Raw genomic sequence first — 15,067 nt, 5'->3', positions numbered from 1 at the left:
AGATGAATGGGAAAGTTGGCAAAGACATGAGGCTGGTTTCCTTTTAGAATGGCTGAATCTGACAGCAGTGGTTTTCTTTTTTGCTTTTTTACCTTTGTAAAGCAAAATAGATACACTTATTTTACACCCACAGTCAAGATGCGGATGAATTCTGTGGAACCCCATGTCATATGGATGTAAGGTTTCCATAGAGTCCCATTGTAAGATACAAGAACAAACAAAGTATTTTTTACATTTATAAAACACACTTGATTTTAGGACAATTTTATATAGAAAACGAATAAATACCATAATTGTGAAGAAATAATTCAAACTTGAAGAATCCAAACTTATTTAACTTTGACAGACGGGCATACCATGTTGATACTCTCTGACTACCCGCCTACTGTACATAGCGGTTGTAGGATAAAAGCTTGATTTGCATTCTGTTCAGTGGGAAAATATTACATTTTACACTACCTTAAAAATGTGAACTCGAGGAGAAGACTACAAACTAATGGCCTCAAGAAAAATCCAAGTTATCAGCATGATTAATACGCTTGAGAACAGCAAATTTAAGTACACAGCAGCGAGTCCTTTGATGTCCACTGTACCAGGCAGACTGGCAGTCCGTTTGCTTGTCAGCACTGCGGCGTGTTTAGGCCTTTGTTTCGTAATGTCACCAGTGGATTTGTGGACTCTTTCACTCTTTAACTTGAACTTTTTCTCTAAGTTTATTGCTTTGCAGTTAAAAACAGAATAATTGGCTAATGGATTCATCTATAAAATAGCCCAAAGGCAAAGTAAATTGAGGGTTTGATGGATTACTGCCTAGTTAGACTACCAGGCAAACAGTTTCGAACACCTCAGTTTTTCTTCAAATTTAATCAGTTGAATTGAAATGAATGATGAAAATGTAAGCAGTAAACTACCAGAGGTTTAAATTTAAAGTTTAGTTTAGTAAAAAATGAAAAAGGAAATCTTAGAATATTAGAAATGGGTCTTCTTCTGGGAACAACTAATAGGTTACAACTTACAGATGTGCAGCAATTAAAGTAAATTAAGCCGTGTGAGTTGAAGCAAACAATTTACACGGGTGTCCCAACTTTTGTTGATTACTTAAGAACCCTCTGTGTGTCTTAAAGCGGAGTTGGAACAGACTGCGTTACTACACCCTCTGAAGAATGAAGAAGGCCTGTTTGTAATATTCTGACATTTCCTTTTTTCAGTTTTTGCTAACCTAAACTTTAATTTGGTACATTACTGCTTACCTTTTCACCACGTTAGGTCATTCATTGCGTTTCAACTGATTAAATTTGAAAAAAAACTGAGATGTTCTAAAACTTTTGACCGATCGTGTACATAATGCTTTGAATAATTTCGATTCTAAAACACTTTGTAACAAACATCAATTTGGTTTTCTGTGTTCATTTCAGTAAATTTGCAGAAGGAGCAAACATGGAGAGTGAAGGAGACGTTCAAGACCCTCAGCGCCAAGAATGGTTTACCAAATATTTCTCATTTTAAGAAAAAAATATTTTCTGTGCTTAAAAATACAGTTAGGAACTGCTAAGAAAGCGAAAATCCCAAGAGTGCCTATCACTTACCTGCTGGAAAACAGGATGCTTTGTTTTTAAATGAACTCATTTCAGTATTTTTTTTTAAATGCCAGAGTTTCAGTGTTCTTCAAGCGGTTGTATTTATTGTGTTATGCTTTAAAAAAGATTTTTGTTTTTAGGTTAAGTTTCATCTGCCATATATAATTAGTATCAAATGCATTTATTTTCTTACTGATATTAAAATGTCAAAAAAGTAAATAAACGGAAGGGGAACTGTTTAGTGAAGCTGGCAAAGTCCTCGTCTGTACTCTAAGGTACAAAAATGATGTGCACGACGTAGTGACGGGAGATGGCATATTGCTGTAACAGAGCTGGCCGACTGCCCTTCTAGGGGGTACTCGAGCCTTCATGCCGGATTTACAGATGGCTTGGACTGCAATGGGACCAAAGCTACAAATCAAACACCGGGGGCCTCATGTATAACGCTGTGCGTTGAACTCGCACTATAACATGGCGTAAGCACAAAAGCCGAAATGTGCTTACGCACAGAAAAATCCAGATGCAGGAATCTGTGCGTACTCCTACTTCCAAGTTCTTCCGCTACATAAATCCTGATCAGCGTGAAAACTAACGCTCGTGCACACGCATTATGTAACACCCCAAATCCTCCCAGAATTACGCCTCTTTGAATATGCAAATCAATATAAATCGCCCTTAAGCTCAGCCTTCTGTGAAAAGACAATGGGAAAAGCACGGGGGAAAATATAAGAATTTCAGCGAATACCAAGTGGAGGCAAAGGAAAAACATACTATTTGTTCAAATAAACCGTGGTATAATCAACAAAAGGAAGTTGATCGAGTGACATAGCGTGTTGGAGAAACTTGAAAGCTCACATTCACAAAATTGCACAGTGCCAGAAATAAAAAAGAAGTCACATATCAAAGTCGCCGTGAGAAGCCGAGTTGTAGCCCACTGTCTGAGTGTCATATGAAAGCTTATTAGGGTACAGAGAAAAAAGGCACGGTGGGGAAAAAGCACAAAATGTCAACTTCAATCTCGACATTTCCACTTTAATCACGTAGTTTATTTTGTCATTAAAGTAGAACATCATAAACTTCATCTTAAAATCGTTTAATTAACCAGTTTCTCAAATCACATCGTAATTAAAGTGGCACGTTGAATGCTTTGTTTTGTATTTGATATTCTATGTGCCTATGTGTGTGAATCACTACTTGCTTCTTAAACCGGCTCTCTTCCTTCTACTGCACACAGAATCCATTACATTCGTGATATTACAGCTCTCTGAATAACTAAAATACCGAGATGTATACGTGATATCATTTTCATGATGATAGGAGTTAAAGCACGCTATTAAACATGAGTTTCACTTCGATTAAATAATTTATTGCAGCAGTACTCAGGGTGCTCATGACACAAGCATTTAACGTTTGCCGAAATATATAATTTTTAGCTATGTTGTTATTTTCTCTTTCTGTGTTATATTCAATATATATTGGCGTGGCCGTCACTGCAGTCAGTGCTTTTCTTTCCCTAAGTAACCGATCGCCACACAATCAGCTCTGTAATAGAAGTTGAGCCACCTGTAAGCTTAGCGCCGATTCTTCAAAACGTTTAAAGAACATTGAAATATCTTCGTAGTACATGTTTAATTATTCTATCCTTAACGACACTCCCAGTGAAGAATATAGATTATTTAAATGAATTTAAAGTTTTATGTGTATAATTTAACAAACATATTTTGCTGCATTTCACCTTAAAAATGATATCGTCATCATATGTAAATACATTATAATTATAACTATAGTGCAAGTTTACAGTGGGGTGATTGTACTTATAAGTACAAACAGTTCTACAAGGAGCAATTGATTGAGTACATTTAAAGTTCTTGGGATGAAACTGTTTCTGAACCGCGAGGTCTGTACAGGAAAGGCTTTAAAATGTTTTGCAGTGGCTGAGACAGCGTGTCCTTGAAGCTGTATACCAATAATTCTCTTTCCGATCAGCTGCTGCTGTGATTCTCCACTCAGATACAGTGATATAAATACTCAGAGTATTCCGAGAGTAATATGGAAAAAGATGATCCGCTGTGGCAACTCCTAACGGGAGCAGCTGAAAGAAGAAGAAGAAAAATAAGAAGAGAAAGGTGCAGTGAGAGTAACAACGCCAAAGTAGTTATGGTATTTGGAATACTATGGCTGTTCCCTGGACCATTATATTGTTACAAGTTAATTACAATCAGATGCGTTACACTAATAAACAATATGCTGTTAGTTTCAGTGTATTTATAAAGCCGCGTCATGAAAATAATGAGTAACCACACAGGAACAGTAGCATTGCTTTGACGCTGGGTGCCGCCAGTCTGCAAAACCGAGCGGACAACTTGCGTACGACAAGTCATGAGGTACCGTGGAAAAGTGCGTGGCTTTACGCCAAGTGTAGGTTTTATACATCTCGATTTGAACGTTGAAAAGTTCTTACGCAACATTTCTGTGCGTACGCACCGTTTATACATGAGGCCCCGGGTTATCTTGAGCTATTGATCTGACGTATTCTCGTTTCAAAGACTGAGATCATTTTTTGTTTCTTTTTTTTTTGTCTTTTTTTTTTTTTTGCTTTCTGAAGTCAAAGCTCACATCCTTTAGGCCAAAGGTTAGCATTTTTTAAACTCCAGCAGCGTCTTCTTTTTTTATGTCCCAGGCGTGTTGAGACCCTCCGTGCTTATGAAGATAGATCAGTTTCTCAAATATTATTTCTTTTGCCTACAGAGTGTAAATGACAGCACTGAACTTCCCCAATGTTTCTCATTCATAAAAGAATTGAAAATAAATGCATCTTTCCGAAAAGTGTCAAAAGGAAACTAAAAAATATGATCAATTAAATTGTTAAAAAAGGGCATTATGAAATGACTTTTTCATAACAGCAAGGTGTGAATTTCATTATTTCAAAATAAAATAATTCATTTATATATTTTGCAAGTTATTATTTTTAATATCATCTGTGTATTTAATGCTAACCACTTTGGCTCTCTATACGAGGTGTAGCAGAAAAGTAATGAGCCTGATTTTTTTTTTACCTAAGTTATTTTTTTTCAAACATCAATGTTGTCCCCTTCAAAGCAGTTCCCTTGGGCAGCTACACACCGATGGAGACGTTGTTCCCACTGTTGGTAGCAGCGCTGGAAGTCTTCAACCGGTATGGTCTTCAGCATGTCCGTTACACTCTTTTGGATGTTTTCTAAAGTCCTGAAATGACGTCCTTTGAGGACATTTTTCAGTTTAGGAAAAAGTCACACGGACTGAGGTCAGGTGAATAAGGGGGCTGGGGAACCACAGGAATGCCTTTTGAGGTCAAAAATTCTGTTATGGAGAGGGCAGTTTTTCGGCACCATTTTGGCACAGACCTTTCACATGTGCAAATGTTCAGTCAAAATTTGATGAATGGTAAATCTGTTCAAATTTAATTGTTCACTCAACATTCTTAATGTTAAACGACGGTCTGATCTCACAAGAGTGTTCACACGTTCGATGTTTTCATTGGTTTTCGAAGTTGAAGTCCTCCCTGATCAACTTGAGCTCGGGATAAAGAATGTTCCCCATAGGCCTGTGGTAACTTTTCAAACGTCACACTTGCCGTTTAATGGCACAACGTTGCTCCAAATTCCGCTGTTCCATTTTGTGTGACACACAACCAAAAACACAACTTCGCTAATAGCAATCACAAAAATCACGTAGTTAACGGAAGGAGTTGAAACTCGCACTGAGCTAAGGGAGGGTACTGATACACGTGCTCTATCAAGGACAACAGCGCAGCGTTGCCAGATCGCTTGCAGTGTTGCCAGTCTCATTACTTTTCTGCCACACCTCGTAGACCACACCACTATTATCTATCCTTTTAACTTTAGTCTTGAGACTGTTACCTGATCTTATCTAATTATAAGTATCAGTTGATTATAAGAGTTAAATGCAGACCACAATAACTGGGATATTTAATCCAGTACTGGGCACCACCAAGGCAGCTGTTCTTGGACACTTTATCAGATAACTGCTGAATGTGACATTTTGAAGAAGTCATCAGAGATGACAATCACACAAGTAAAGGCAAAGAATCCAAAGGTAAAGCCTGTGAGAGACAGTGGAGCAGCGTTCAACCAGGGGGTCCGCCAGTCAGAGCAGGCGTCACACACACAAATGTTTAGGCTTATATCAAGTAGACTGCTTTTGGGAGTTAAACGGAGCCCCTCTAGACTGATCAGACAGCCCTCAGAAAACATGCAGCTTTAAACCAACAAAGCATGAAACGCAGCTTTACTGTTGCTGTGCTACAAATTTCATGGCAATAGATGCTGAAGCATTTGCAGCCATAACCTCAGTCAAGTGTGAAGTTGGAGGGGAATGTGTTTAGATAATTGATTGATTTTAATCAGTTCATTAATTATTAGTTTGGCCCTTCTGCAGATAATTTGGCTAAGGCCTCCACTTTGTTTTTCTTACCTTTCTCTTCTCCAGCCATTTGACTTGATCACTGAAGCACACTTCTTTTAAGAAACAGATTTTAATAAACAATTTAATAAACACAAAGATTTTAGAAATACAATAACTGCATATACTGTATATCAACATAGAAGACAGACAAACATACTGTATAAAGCACAAGGTCCTGGCTGTTTAGTGGCTATTAAGAGTTCTGATTTTCATATCTCGGCACAAAGAAGCAGTTTTACAATGCCAAGGCTTTAAGGATGAAGTCCGAGGCGGTGTGAAGCAGAGTGTTGCTGTTCCACGTTCAAGTGAGTGACTGTGCTTGCGTTGGAGTGCAGTCCATCTCTTTGCTCCATAGTCTTTTGTCCGTTGTGAGGTGTGTGATGGCGCCTTTATTAGCTCGCTGTCAGGCTCTTTGCTGTGTCGTCTGTAACTTCGTAGGGATAACCGTTACCCTTTCTGGCACGAGAGCTTAGGCTTTGAAGTTCCCTTCTTGAAGAAATGGATACTTTTAATAGCAATTCTTTACATTTTTACAGCTCTTTTTCTCACTACTCAAAGCACTTTAATAATAATAATAATACATTTTGTTTAGTGAGTGGGGAGCCACTTCAGTCACCACTAATGTGTAGCATCCACTTGGATGATGCGTCTGCAGCCATTTTGTGCCAGTATGATCACCACACATTAGCTGTTAGGTGGTGAAGTGGTGAGGGAGAGAGCCAGTTAGAGATGGGGATAATTAGTGGGCCAGAACGGCTAGGCCGTGGTGGGCAATTTAGCTGTCTGGAAACACCCTACTCTTTACGAAGGAAACTCAGGGGTCTTTTATAACCACATCTTGACTGTGTACTAGGACATTGGGATCCACATTCAGACCACAGGGTAAGTGCACCCTGCTGGCCTCACCAACACCTCTTCCAGCAACAACTCGAGATTTTCCTAAACTAACAAGGCCCGAACATTCTTAGCTTCAGATGGATGACCTCTTCTGAAGCCATGGGGTATAGCTGCTTTTCAGTCTCCTCAGACTGGACTCAGTTGCTGACACAGAGCTTGGCTTGGCAGAGTGGATCTTAGTGCCAGTTCAGGGTGTCCAGCTCTAAAGCTGTATGGAGAGTAGTTTCCATGCCAAAGTGTGTTTGCTCCACAGAGAGAGGATGGCTTCTAATCTCGAAGAGAGTGGATTGTCAGCTTTCAGGTCTCCAAAGAGAACAGATCATCCATCATCCCTTAGCTCACCCCAGGAGCCATGGAGAGATGAATGCAGCTTGTTTTGAAGGATAATGTAGCCTTTGCTGATTGGATCAAGCCAGTGGTCGATTGTAGGTGCCCTGTTTCCTTATTTTGCCCATTGCATCCAAGTAGAGTTCCGTTTGCGGCTACAAACCAAAAATGAACATCCATGTGGGAGCCTTCTTGTCTGAAGGAGTCTCTGCAGAGGTGTCAGCTCAGTTCTGATGCACTGATCTTTGTTATCAGATGAAGAACAGTGCTGACCAAAATGTTTAGTATCCCTTCTGGAATTTCAGGTGGGCTTACTAATTGCTTTCAGAATCTCCGTTAAATCTGCTGATTGAACAGGCCTTGTGTGCCACTAGACGTTTAGCAGAATAGGCCATTGCCCACTTTGTCAACTAAATATTCTGGAATACTGGGAAACTTTGTAATGAAGAATGTAAAGTACATTAGGATTACTCAAGGATTTACATCTCTGATCTGTTAGACTCCAGCACGGCAGAGTTTAGGGATATCTTAGTTTATGTAATGCATGCTGTTTTCGTGATTTTTATATAATTTTTTTTTAACCAAATCAGTTTAAAGTAATGGCTGCTTCTTCTAGAACCAGCATACATTTCAATACTTTGTTTAACAGTTCAACAACAGTCACCAACTACTTAAACAGATTCATCGTGAACGTGTTAAGCAAGCCAATTCCATCTTTATGAGGTCCTGAAGCATGGCCTTCTTTCCTCAAATAGTTTCAGTCCCCACATCTTTGTCATGACTAAACCCACATCCCCACATTGAAAGACCTGTTTTACTGCTCAAAATTTAAGCGTACACAAAAAAACTATTCTGAATATAGTCTACAAATGAAAGATATTACTGCACAACCTTTAGAACATGAGAACAATGCAGAAGCACGAGAGCAGGCCGTTCAAGCTAGCAAAGCTCGCCAGTCCCATCCACGTCTTGAGTCCTTCTTTACGTACAGCCCTGAAAAAGTAAGCACTACCCATGAAATGTTGTTCCTTGTTTAACATTTGTGAACACTAGATAGAGTGGTCTAAAAAAATAGCACAAGACTGGTATTATTCTTTATCATATTTATAACACACTCAAAATGTTACGGAAAGTAAACAACATTTAAAATTCACTACCTTTCGCAGTTTTTACAGCATCTGAACTGTTACACACTAGCAGGTCTGCAACATTAACACTGTCTTTGGTAAAGATGGAAAAGTCTTGCAGTGGTTTGTGACCAGCTGAACAACAGACGGTTTCTGTTCCTCGTCTTTCGTTGGTATGCCATTGTACTTTTCAGTGAGACTGTGTCACTCGCTACTGTCATGCATGCCGACAGTTCGCAAAATTTGTTGAAAGCTGGATCATCTGTCCGCTGCTTTGGTGGATTCTTGACAAAGGACCGAGGCCTTGCTTTGCCTTTTTCCATAAGAACATCAATGAAGGATGCCGTTCTTTGTGTTACCAGATCCTTCAATTTCAGCTCTGCAGTTTTGATTTGTCAGACGTTGAGGAATGTTTTGGCAACGGTGGCAACTGCAGGCTCTGCACCATCTTTCCTTTTGTTTCTGCTGAGACTTCTGTCTTCTGATGTTCTTGAAAGGCCTCCTTAATACTCTAATTTTCAAGAAACTTCAGTTTACTACTAGAAAGTTCAGGGAACTCCACCTTAGTACTTATAATGGCCTCTAATTTGTACACACCTACATTTATTAATACCTCAGATTAGAATCACGTGCACTAGATCAGGTGAAAATGCTGGACAGATAGATAGATAGATAGATAGATAGATAGATAGATAGATAGATAGATAGATAATGAAAGGCACTATAATAGATAGATATCTTGAAGGAACTTGAACAGGGTTACAGTAGCAGACAAAAAGGCACATATAACAAGAATTATAATAGCCTTAGATTAGCTAAAAAGGTACAAATACACAAATGACATGAAGTATCTGTAAGTACATTAACAAAGTATAGGAATTTACTAAGTGCAAAATGATTAGAATTGAACATACTGTGGTCTATGGCCGGCCAGTCACCCCGGCCAATACCCGCAGGCCGCAAGATGGAGTTCTCCCTGCAGCACAGAGGTGCCCCGAATTCCAGCAGGGAATTATGGACAATGGAGTTTTCATCCTCAGCCCTGCTGGATACCACAGGGGCCACTAGATGGAGCTGCAGGGAGGAGCAAAGAATATTTGCCCAACACCCCGGAAGTACATCTGAGTCACATGGGCAAGAAGAATGACGTGCTTCTGGGGTGAAGAAAAAGGACTTTTCATCTGACCCGGAAGTGTTCCTAGTCACCTGGACAGAAGGAGCGAAACACTTCCAGGTCAAGGACTATAAAGGACTGTGGGAAATCCTCAGATGGCGAGCTGAGCTGGGTGGATGGGTGGCAATGCGTCTGGGAGTGGTGGAGTTTATTGATTGTATATTGGTTAATGTAATGAGTATTGTGGAGAGGAGGGTGCTTTGTGCACTGTTGTGTATTAATAAAGTCAACATTTGGACTTTTACCTGGTGTCTGGAGTCTGAGGGTTCAAGAGGACGATAGCGCCCCCTATCTGTCACAATACTTAGAAGTTACACTTTCACAATACCAGATGTCATTGGCTTAGCATAATGCACAAAACGTCATTGTCTATTCAGATCTGGGGCGGATTTAGTCATTTTGGGGCCTACAGCAAATAGAGACATGGGACAATATGACCTCTGTGCGATAACACTGTATTTTATCTATTCAGCGAGTACAGATGGAAGATCTGTCATTGGTTGCCATCATTTACCTTTGTTTTCCAGCAGGCTCTCTGATAAAAGTTGTTTATGGTCTTCTTATAGTCTTGACCTGCTTATCTTTTCTCCATTCCTCATCTGCACGTGATAGTTACCTCTTGTTAATCTGTGCCCCTCTTGATTTTTTGTATAAATTCTGTCCTTGACCTGAAATGGACCCTCTGCACGGAGCAGTGCTCTTTATCCAACAGCTGTTTTGGCCAGAGCACTGGGTCATCTTCAAGTTGGTCAGCAAGGTGACTGCTACTTACTAGCTGTTTATTATTATCAGTACTGTTATCTTCCTCAGTTCTTTTACCTTCTCAGTTCTATTACCACATCCAGTTGAAGTCGCAGGATCCTGGAAGGTTGTCTTGCATGTAGCAGCAGCATCGCTTCAGCAACCTGGGATGGCACTGCTGGCAGCTCCTAGTCGCTAGCAATCTAGCAGTGGGGTCTGAGCCATTCTTGAGTAGGCATTTTGATGACATTTTAGCATAAACATTTTTTGAAAGACAAAATTAATAGGCAAAAAGCAGATAAAAACAAAACAACCATTTTTAACCATAAGTTTGAGGTGTTTTATGGGGCCTTTGGTAGCTGGAGGGCCCAAGGCAATTGCCTACCTTTGTCTAATCGTGTCTGCTAGAGAAGTTCAGTATGATGCAGCACACAGGGAACGAGACCACCAGAAAAGTGAGGTGACTCATTATAAAGCCTGATGGCTGAGGGTGGAAATGATCTCACATATGGCTCCTGGGACTAATGCAGTTGTCTTAGTCTATTACTGAATGCGCTCCTCTATTTAGTTAAAATCTCATATATGGGGTGAGAGTCATTGTCCAGGATAGTCTGCAGCTTCCTCAGTGATGACTTTTATACCACTTCCTCCAGTGAGTCCAAACTGATTTCCAAGATAGAACCAACCTCTCTGATCAGTCAGTTTAGTCTGTTGCCATAGGCCACACTCATGCCATTTTCCCAGAAGACTACAGACTGATAGAAAACATGTAAGAGTGGCTTGTATACATCAAATGACTTTGGCCTCATCAGGAAATAGAGATGACTTTATACTTTTCTGTCTGCAACCTCCATGTTGGTACTCCACTCAAGCCTGTTGGTCAGATCCACCCTCAAAGCATTTGTATGTCCTCACCACCAATGAGAACAGGGAGCAGAGTTGGGCTTGATGTTCCTGAAGTATAATCTCATTTTTCTTATTGATGTTAAGGTGTAGGTGGTTCGATTTGCACCATTCAACAAAGACCTCCACAGGTTTCTTGCATTGATTCTCCTGTCCATTGCTGGTGCTACCAACTACAGCAGTAGCATCAGAACATTTCTGTAGTTGCTATGATTCAGTAATGTATTGAAAGTCTAAAGGCCTACAGGGTAAACACGAAAGCAGCCAGTACCATTCCCTGTGGGACCCCAACGTGTCTTATGACCATGTCAGATACACAGTTTGTAAGCCTCACAAACTGTGGTCTGAAACTTAAGTAGTCCGTTATCCAGGACCCAAAGTTAGAATCAACCCTCATTGACTGGAACTTCTCACCCAGTAGTTTGGGCTGTATGGTGTTGAATACTCTAGAGAAGTCAAAAAAACCAATATTCTCATCATGCTACCCTGCTTCTCCAGATGGAGGAAGAGAGAGTCTTGTCTGATTTAAATGTTAGATGTTTACTTTGGTTTGCTCTTTGTTATTGAAGTGCATGTTATCACCAAGACAAGATCAAAATACTTCTCTGAGGCCTTCAGAAAGGTTATAGATTCCTAGGGGTCTGGGATGGGATTTAGAAAGAATCTCCAAAAAAAACTGAAAACCAACCATTCAGCTGTCCCGGAGATCATCTACGCATGGAGAAGGTTTCAAATTAACTGCCAACTTGTCCAGGCCAAGCCATCCAAGGAAATTTGCAGCAGTGCATCTTCATTTCCCAGCTGCCCTGAAGGGTATTGCCCTCATTGGATGTCTGCAACGAGCACAGGGGCTGCTGGGGACAAGAAGGGCCGGCAGGAACTTTAAAAGAGAGCCAGCTAAACAGAGAAGGAGGACCGTTGTTTGTCTGTCATCACTGTCACTGTTTGCCTGTGTGGATATTATGTGGTTGTCCTGCATTACTGTCGTATTTGAATCAAGTTTTGTTTTCATGCCCATCTGCATTGGCTTCGTCGGAGGGAGCGCAAGGACAAGGACAGACAGCAAACTGGATCTTGTGCTTACAAACTCTAGCAATACTTACAAAGCCTTACAACTTACACGTCTTGGTTTTTTTGATCATTTCCTTCATGCACTGCTTAAACGGTGCAAACCAACTCTCAATAAATCCATAGTGTGGCTGGAGGGAGCTGTTTCAGCCCTGCACGTATCATCTTAGAGGAACAAGCATCATCAAGTGCACTGTCTCAAAGACCACCAGAACTTGACACTGGAAGTTCATGCACTGCTAAACGCCAACAATAAGATGACAATGTGGCTCTCAGGATAGTGAGGGCAAACTACCTCAGGGCAGAGTATGCTAAGACGATCACAGCCACTTTCAGGACATCAGAGACACACAGCACATGTGGCACAGAATCCAAGCTATCATAGACCTGTCTGCTGTGGAGATGCCTCCTCCCTTCAGGATGTTCCAAATAACTTCTACCAATGATTTGATGTCCTTAATGACATACCATGCAAGTCCATTCATCCTCTGGAAGAACAAGTACTTTACAGACATCTTCCCGGAGGTAGGCAGTCATTCCAAGCATTTCAAAACCCCGGCCACCATCAGTCCTTTGTCTTTTGCTTCAATGTCTATCGTCCCAAAGCACTCACTCCGGTCATCATGAAGTGTTTCGAGAGACTAGTCTTGAGCCACTTGAAAGCTGAACTTCCCACATCACCTGACCCCCTCCAGCTTGCCTATCACCCAAACTGCTCCACTGAAGATGCCATATTGTCTGCTCTTCATCTGCCCTATCCCATCTGAACAAGAGACAGTTAGGCTAGAGCGCTTTTCATTGACTTCAGTTCAGCTTTCTACACCATCATCCCTTCTAGACTACAACACTTCCCTGTGCAACAAGTTCTGGGACATCCTGTCAGAGAGACCCCCAGACAGTCTGTGTTGGAAACGCCAAATCCAGTACCATCACGCTGAGCATTGGTGCCACCAGGACTGCGTGCTCAACCCACTTCTGTTCACTCATGATTGTCTGGCTGCATATGGCTCTAACACCTTCACAAGGATGATGGGTCTCATCAGCAATTGAGACAAGTCTACTTATAGAATGGAGAACGGCAGACTGGTGCAACAGACACTTCACTGCACATTAAGGGTTCTACAGTGGAATTGGTCAAGAGCTCCAAATTCCTTGGCGTGCACCGGGTAGCCAGCATTACTTGGTCAATTAATATCACCGCCATAGCCAAAAAGGCGCAGCAGCGTCTCCACTTCTTTCTGGGGCTGAAGGAGGCCGGGCTATGCCCACCGCCCTTCTCACCTCATTGTACAGGGAGTGTTCTGACTTTCTGCATCACTCTCTCATTTGGGAACTGCATTGTTTCTGACCTTAAGGCCCAACAACAGACAGTGCATACAGTAGAGAAGATCATTGAGAGCTCAGTGCCCCCCATTAAAGACACCTTTACAGTAGAAAGCCATGCATCCGCACAGCCTACAGCATTGTGAACACCTGCTCCCACCCCTCCGACGGTCTCTTTGTCCCAGTTTTTATTTGGTGACAGTACTGTAGCATCTGAACCAGTTCAGCAACATTTTCTACCCCTTAGCTGTTCAGACTCTGAACTCAGGGCTGGCCCCCAGTCCTCTGATCTGCTCCCAGTAGATTATTTATATGCAGTATGTTTGTTACACTTGTTACTACTACTGGTTTTTATTATTTATTAATTATTGTGACTCTACTTCATTGGGCCCGTGACCTGCGATTGCTTCGTCCTGGGTGTGACGTTAATCGGCATCCAGCCCAGCAAGCAGGTCCTCCAACTTACAGGGAAAACCTGGGGTTGGTGGCATGACTGGCACTCCAGACGCCATAAGAAAAGAAAAAAAAAAAATCAAACTGTCCCAGTGTGGTGCTGTGGTGTTGCCCAATGTACTAGGGTCACCATCCCGGGGACTCCATGTGTGAGGAGTGCAGCAACACACCATCAGTACATGTTCTCAATCTGGTATTACTCTACTCACTTACCTATTATCATTTATTATGGGGAATGTTACTTTCTGCCACAGTACGGCATATGGATGGTATGACAGTAAAGCCACTGGACCATCACAGAATCCTCCTCTGTGCCAGACGGTGCTATAGGATAATGTCAGACCATCTTGCAACATGGCAATGACCACAAACATAGCAGTACATCCACCAAAGGATGGCTGAAAAGAAAGGAAAGTTTTGGAATGGCCAAGTCAGAGTCCAAATCGAGAGGTTGTGGAGGAGTCTGAAACACAAGACATCCCTCAAACATCACACAGCTGAAAGCATTCTGAGTGGAGGAGTGGGGAAAACCTCTGTCCCAGTCCCACCTTTAGGGGGCGCCAAGCTAGTAGAGCCTGGGGTGGATGTGCTTTTCCACAGACAGAGATAGCATATCTATTCAGTTTTCGTTGAATAAATTACTGAAAAGTCAAAATTTCTTTGTTATTACATACTGTTGTCTGTACTTTTTAAATGAAATCTTATGTCCATATTTAGAGGAAAAAAAAATCATGCGGTGTGTGTCCTTTCTCATGATCATATATTTAACCAGCTCTTAATTATTAATAATTTAACCTCAAAATAACATACTTTTAAAAATATAAAACAAGGCCAGCACTTTAAAAATCTATAAAACAACTGTATAAAATATTAGTAACAATATCAAAGTCGGTAATACATGAAGTACTGTAAAGGGTTAAAACATAAACCAAATATGATTATGAAAATGACTTATTAATGAAACAATTATGAAAATAAGGAGGTTGGATAATTTAATAAAAATAAACCTCAAA

The 15,067-nt window shown here is 41.0% G+C and overlaps 1 protein-coding gene across 2 annotated transcripts in view; it reads left to right on the top strand.

The window, feature by feature from the left end:
• The window catches only part of fam184b (family with sequence similarity 184 member B), an 81,721-nt gene extending 79,644 nt beyond the window's left edge, over positions 1-2,077 (top strand). For both annotated transcript variants that reach the window (XM_039751547.1, XM_039751546.1), the window contains exon 18: positions 1,416-2,077. In XM_039751547.1, the coding sequence (XP_039607481.1) occupies positions 1,416-1,506 (91 nt within the window). In that variant the 3' untranslated portion in view covers positions 1,507-2,077. The remainder of the gene's footprint in view (positions 1-1,415) is intronic.
• The last annotated feature ends 12,990 nt before the right edge of the window (positions 2,078-15,067 follow it).

This window comes from Polypterus senegalus, chromosome 4 (assembly GCF_016835505.1).
Source record: "Polypterus senegalus isolate Bchr_013 chromosome 4, ASM1683550v1, whole genome shotgun sequence".
NCBI lineage: Eukaryota > Metazoa > Chordata > Cladistia > Polypteriformes > Polypteridae > Polypterus > Polypterus senegalus.
The sequence above is the reverse complement of the archived record's forward strand: the minus strand, read 5'-3'. Positions and strand labels throughout refer to the sequence as shown.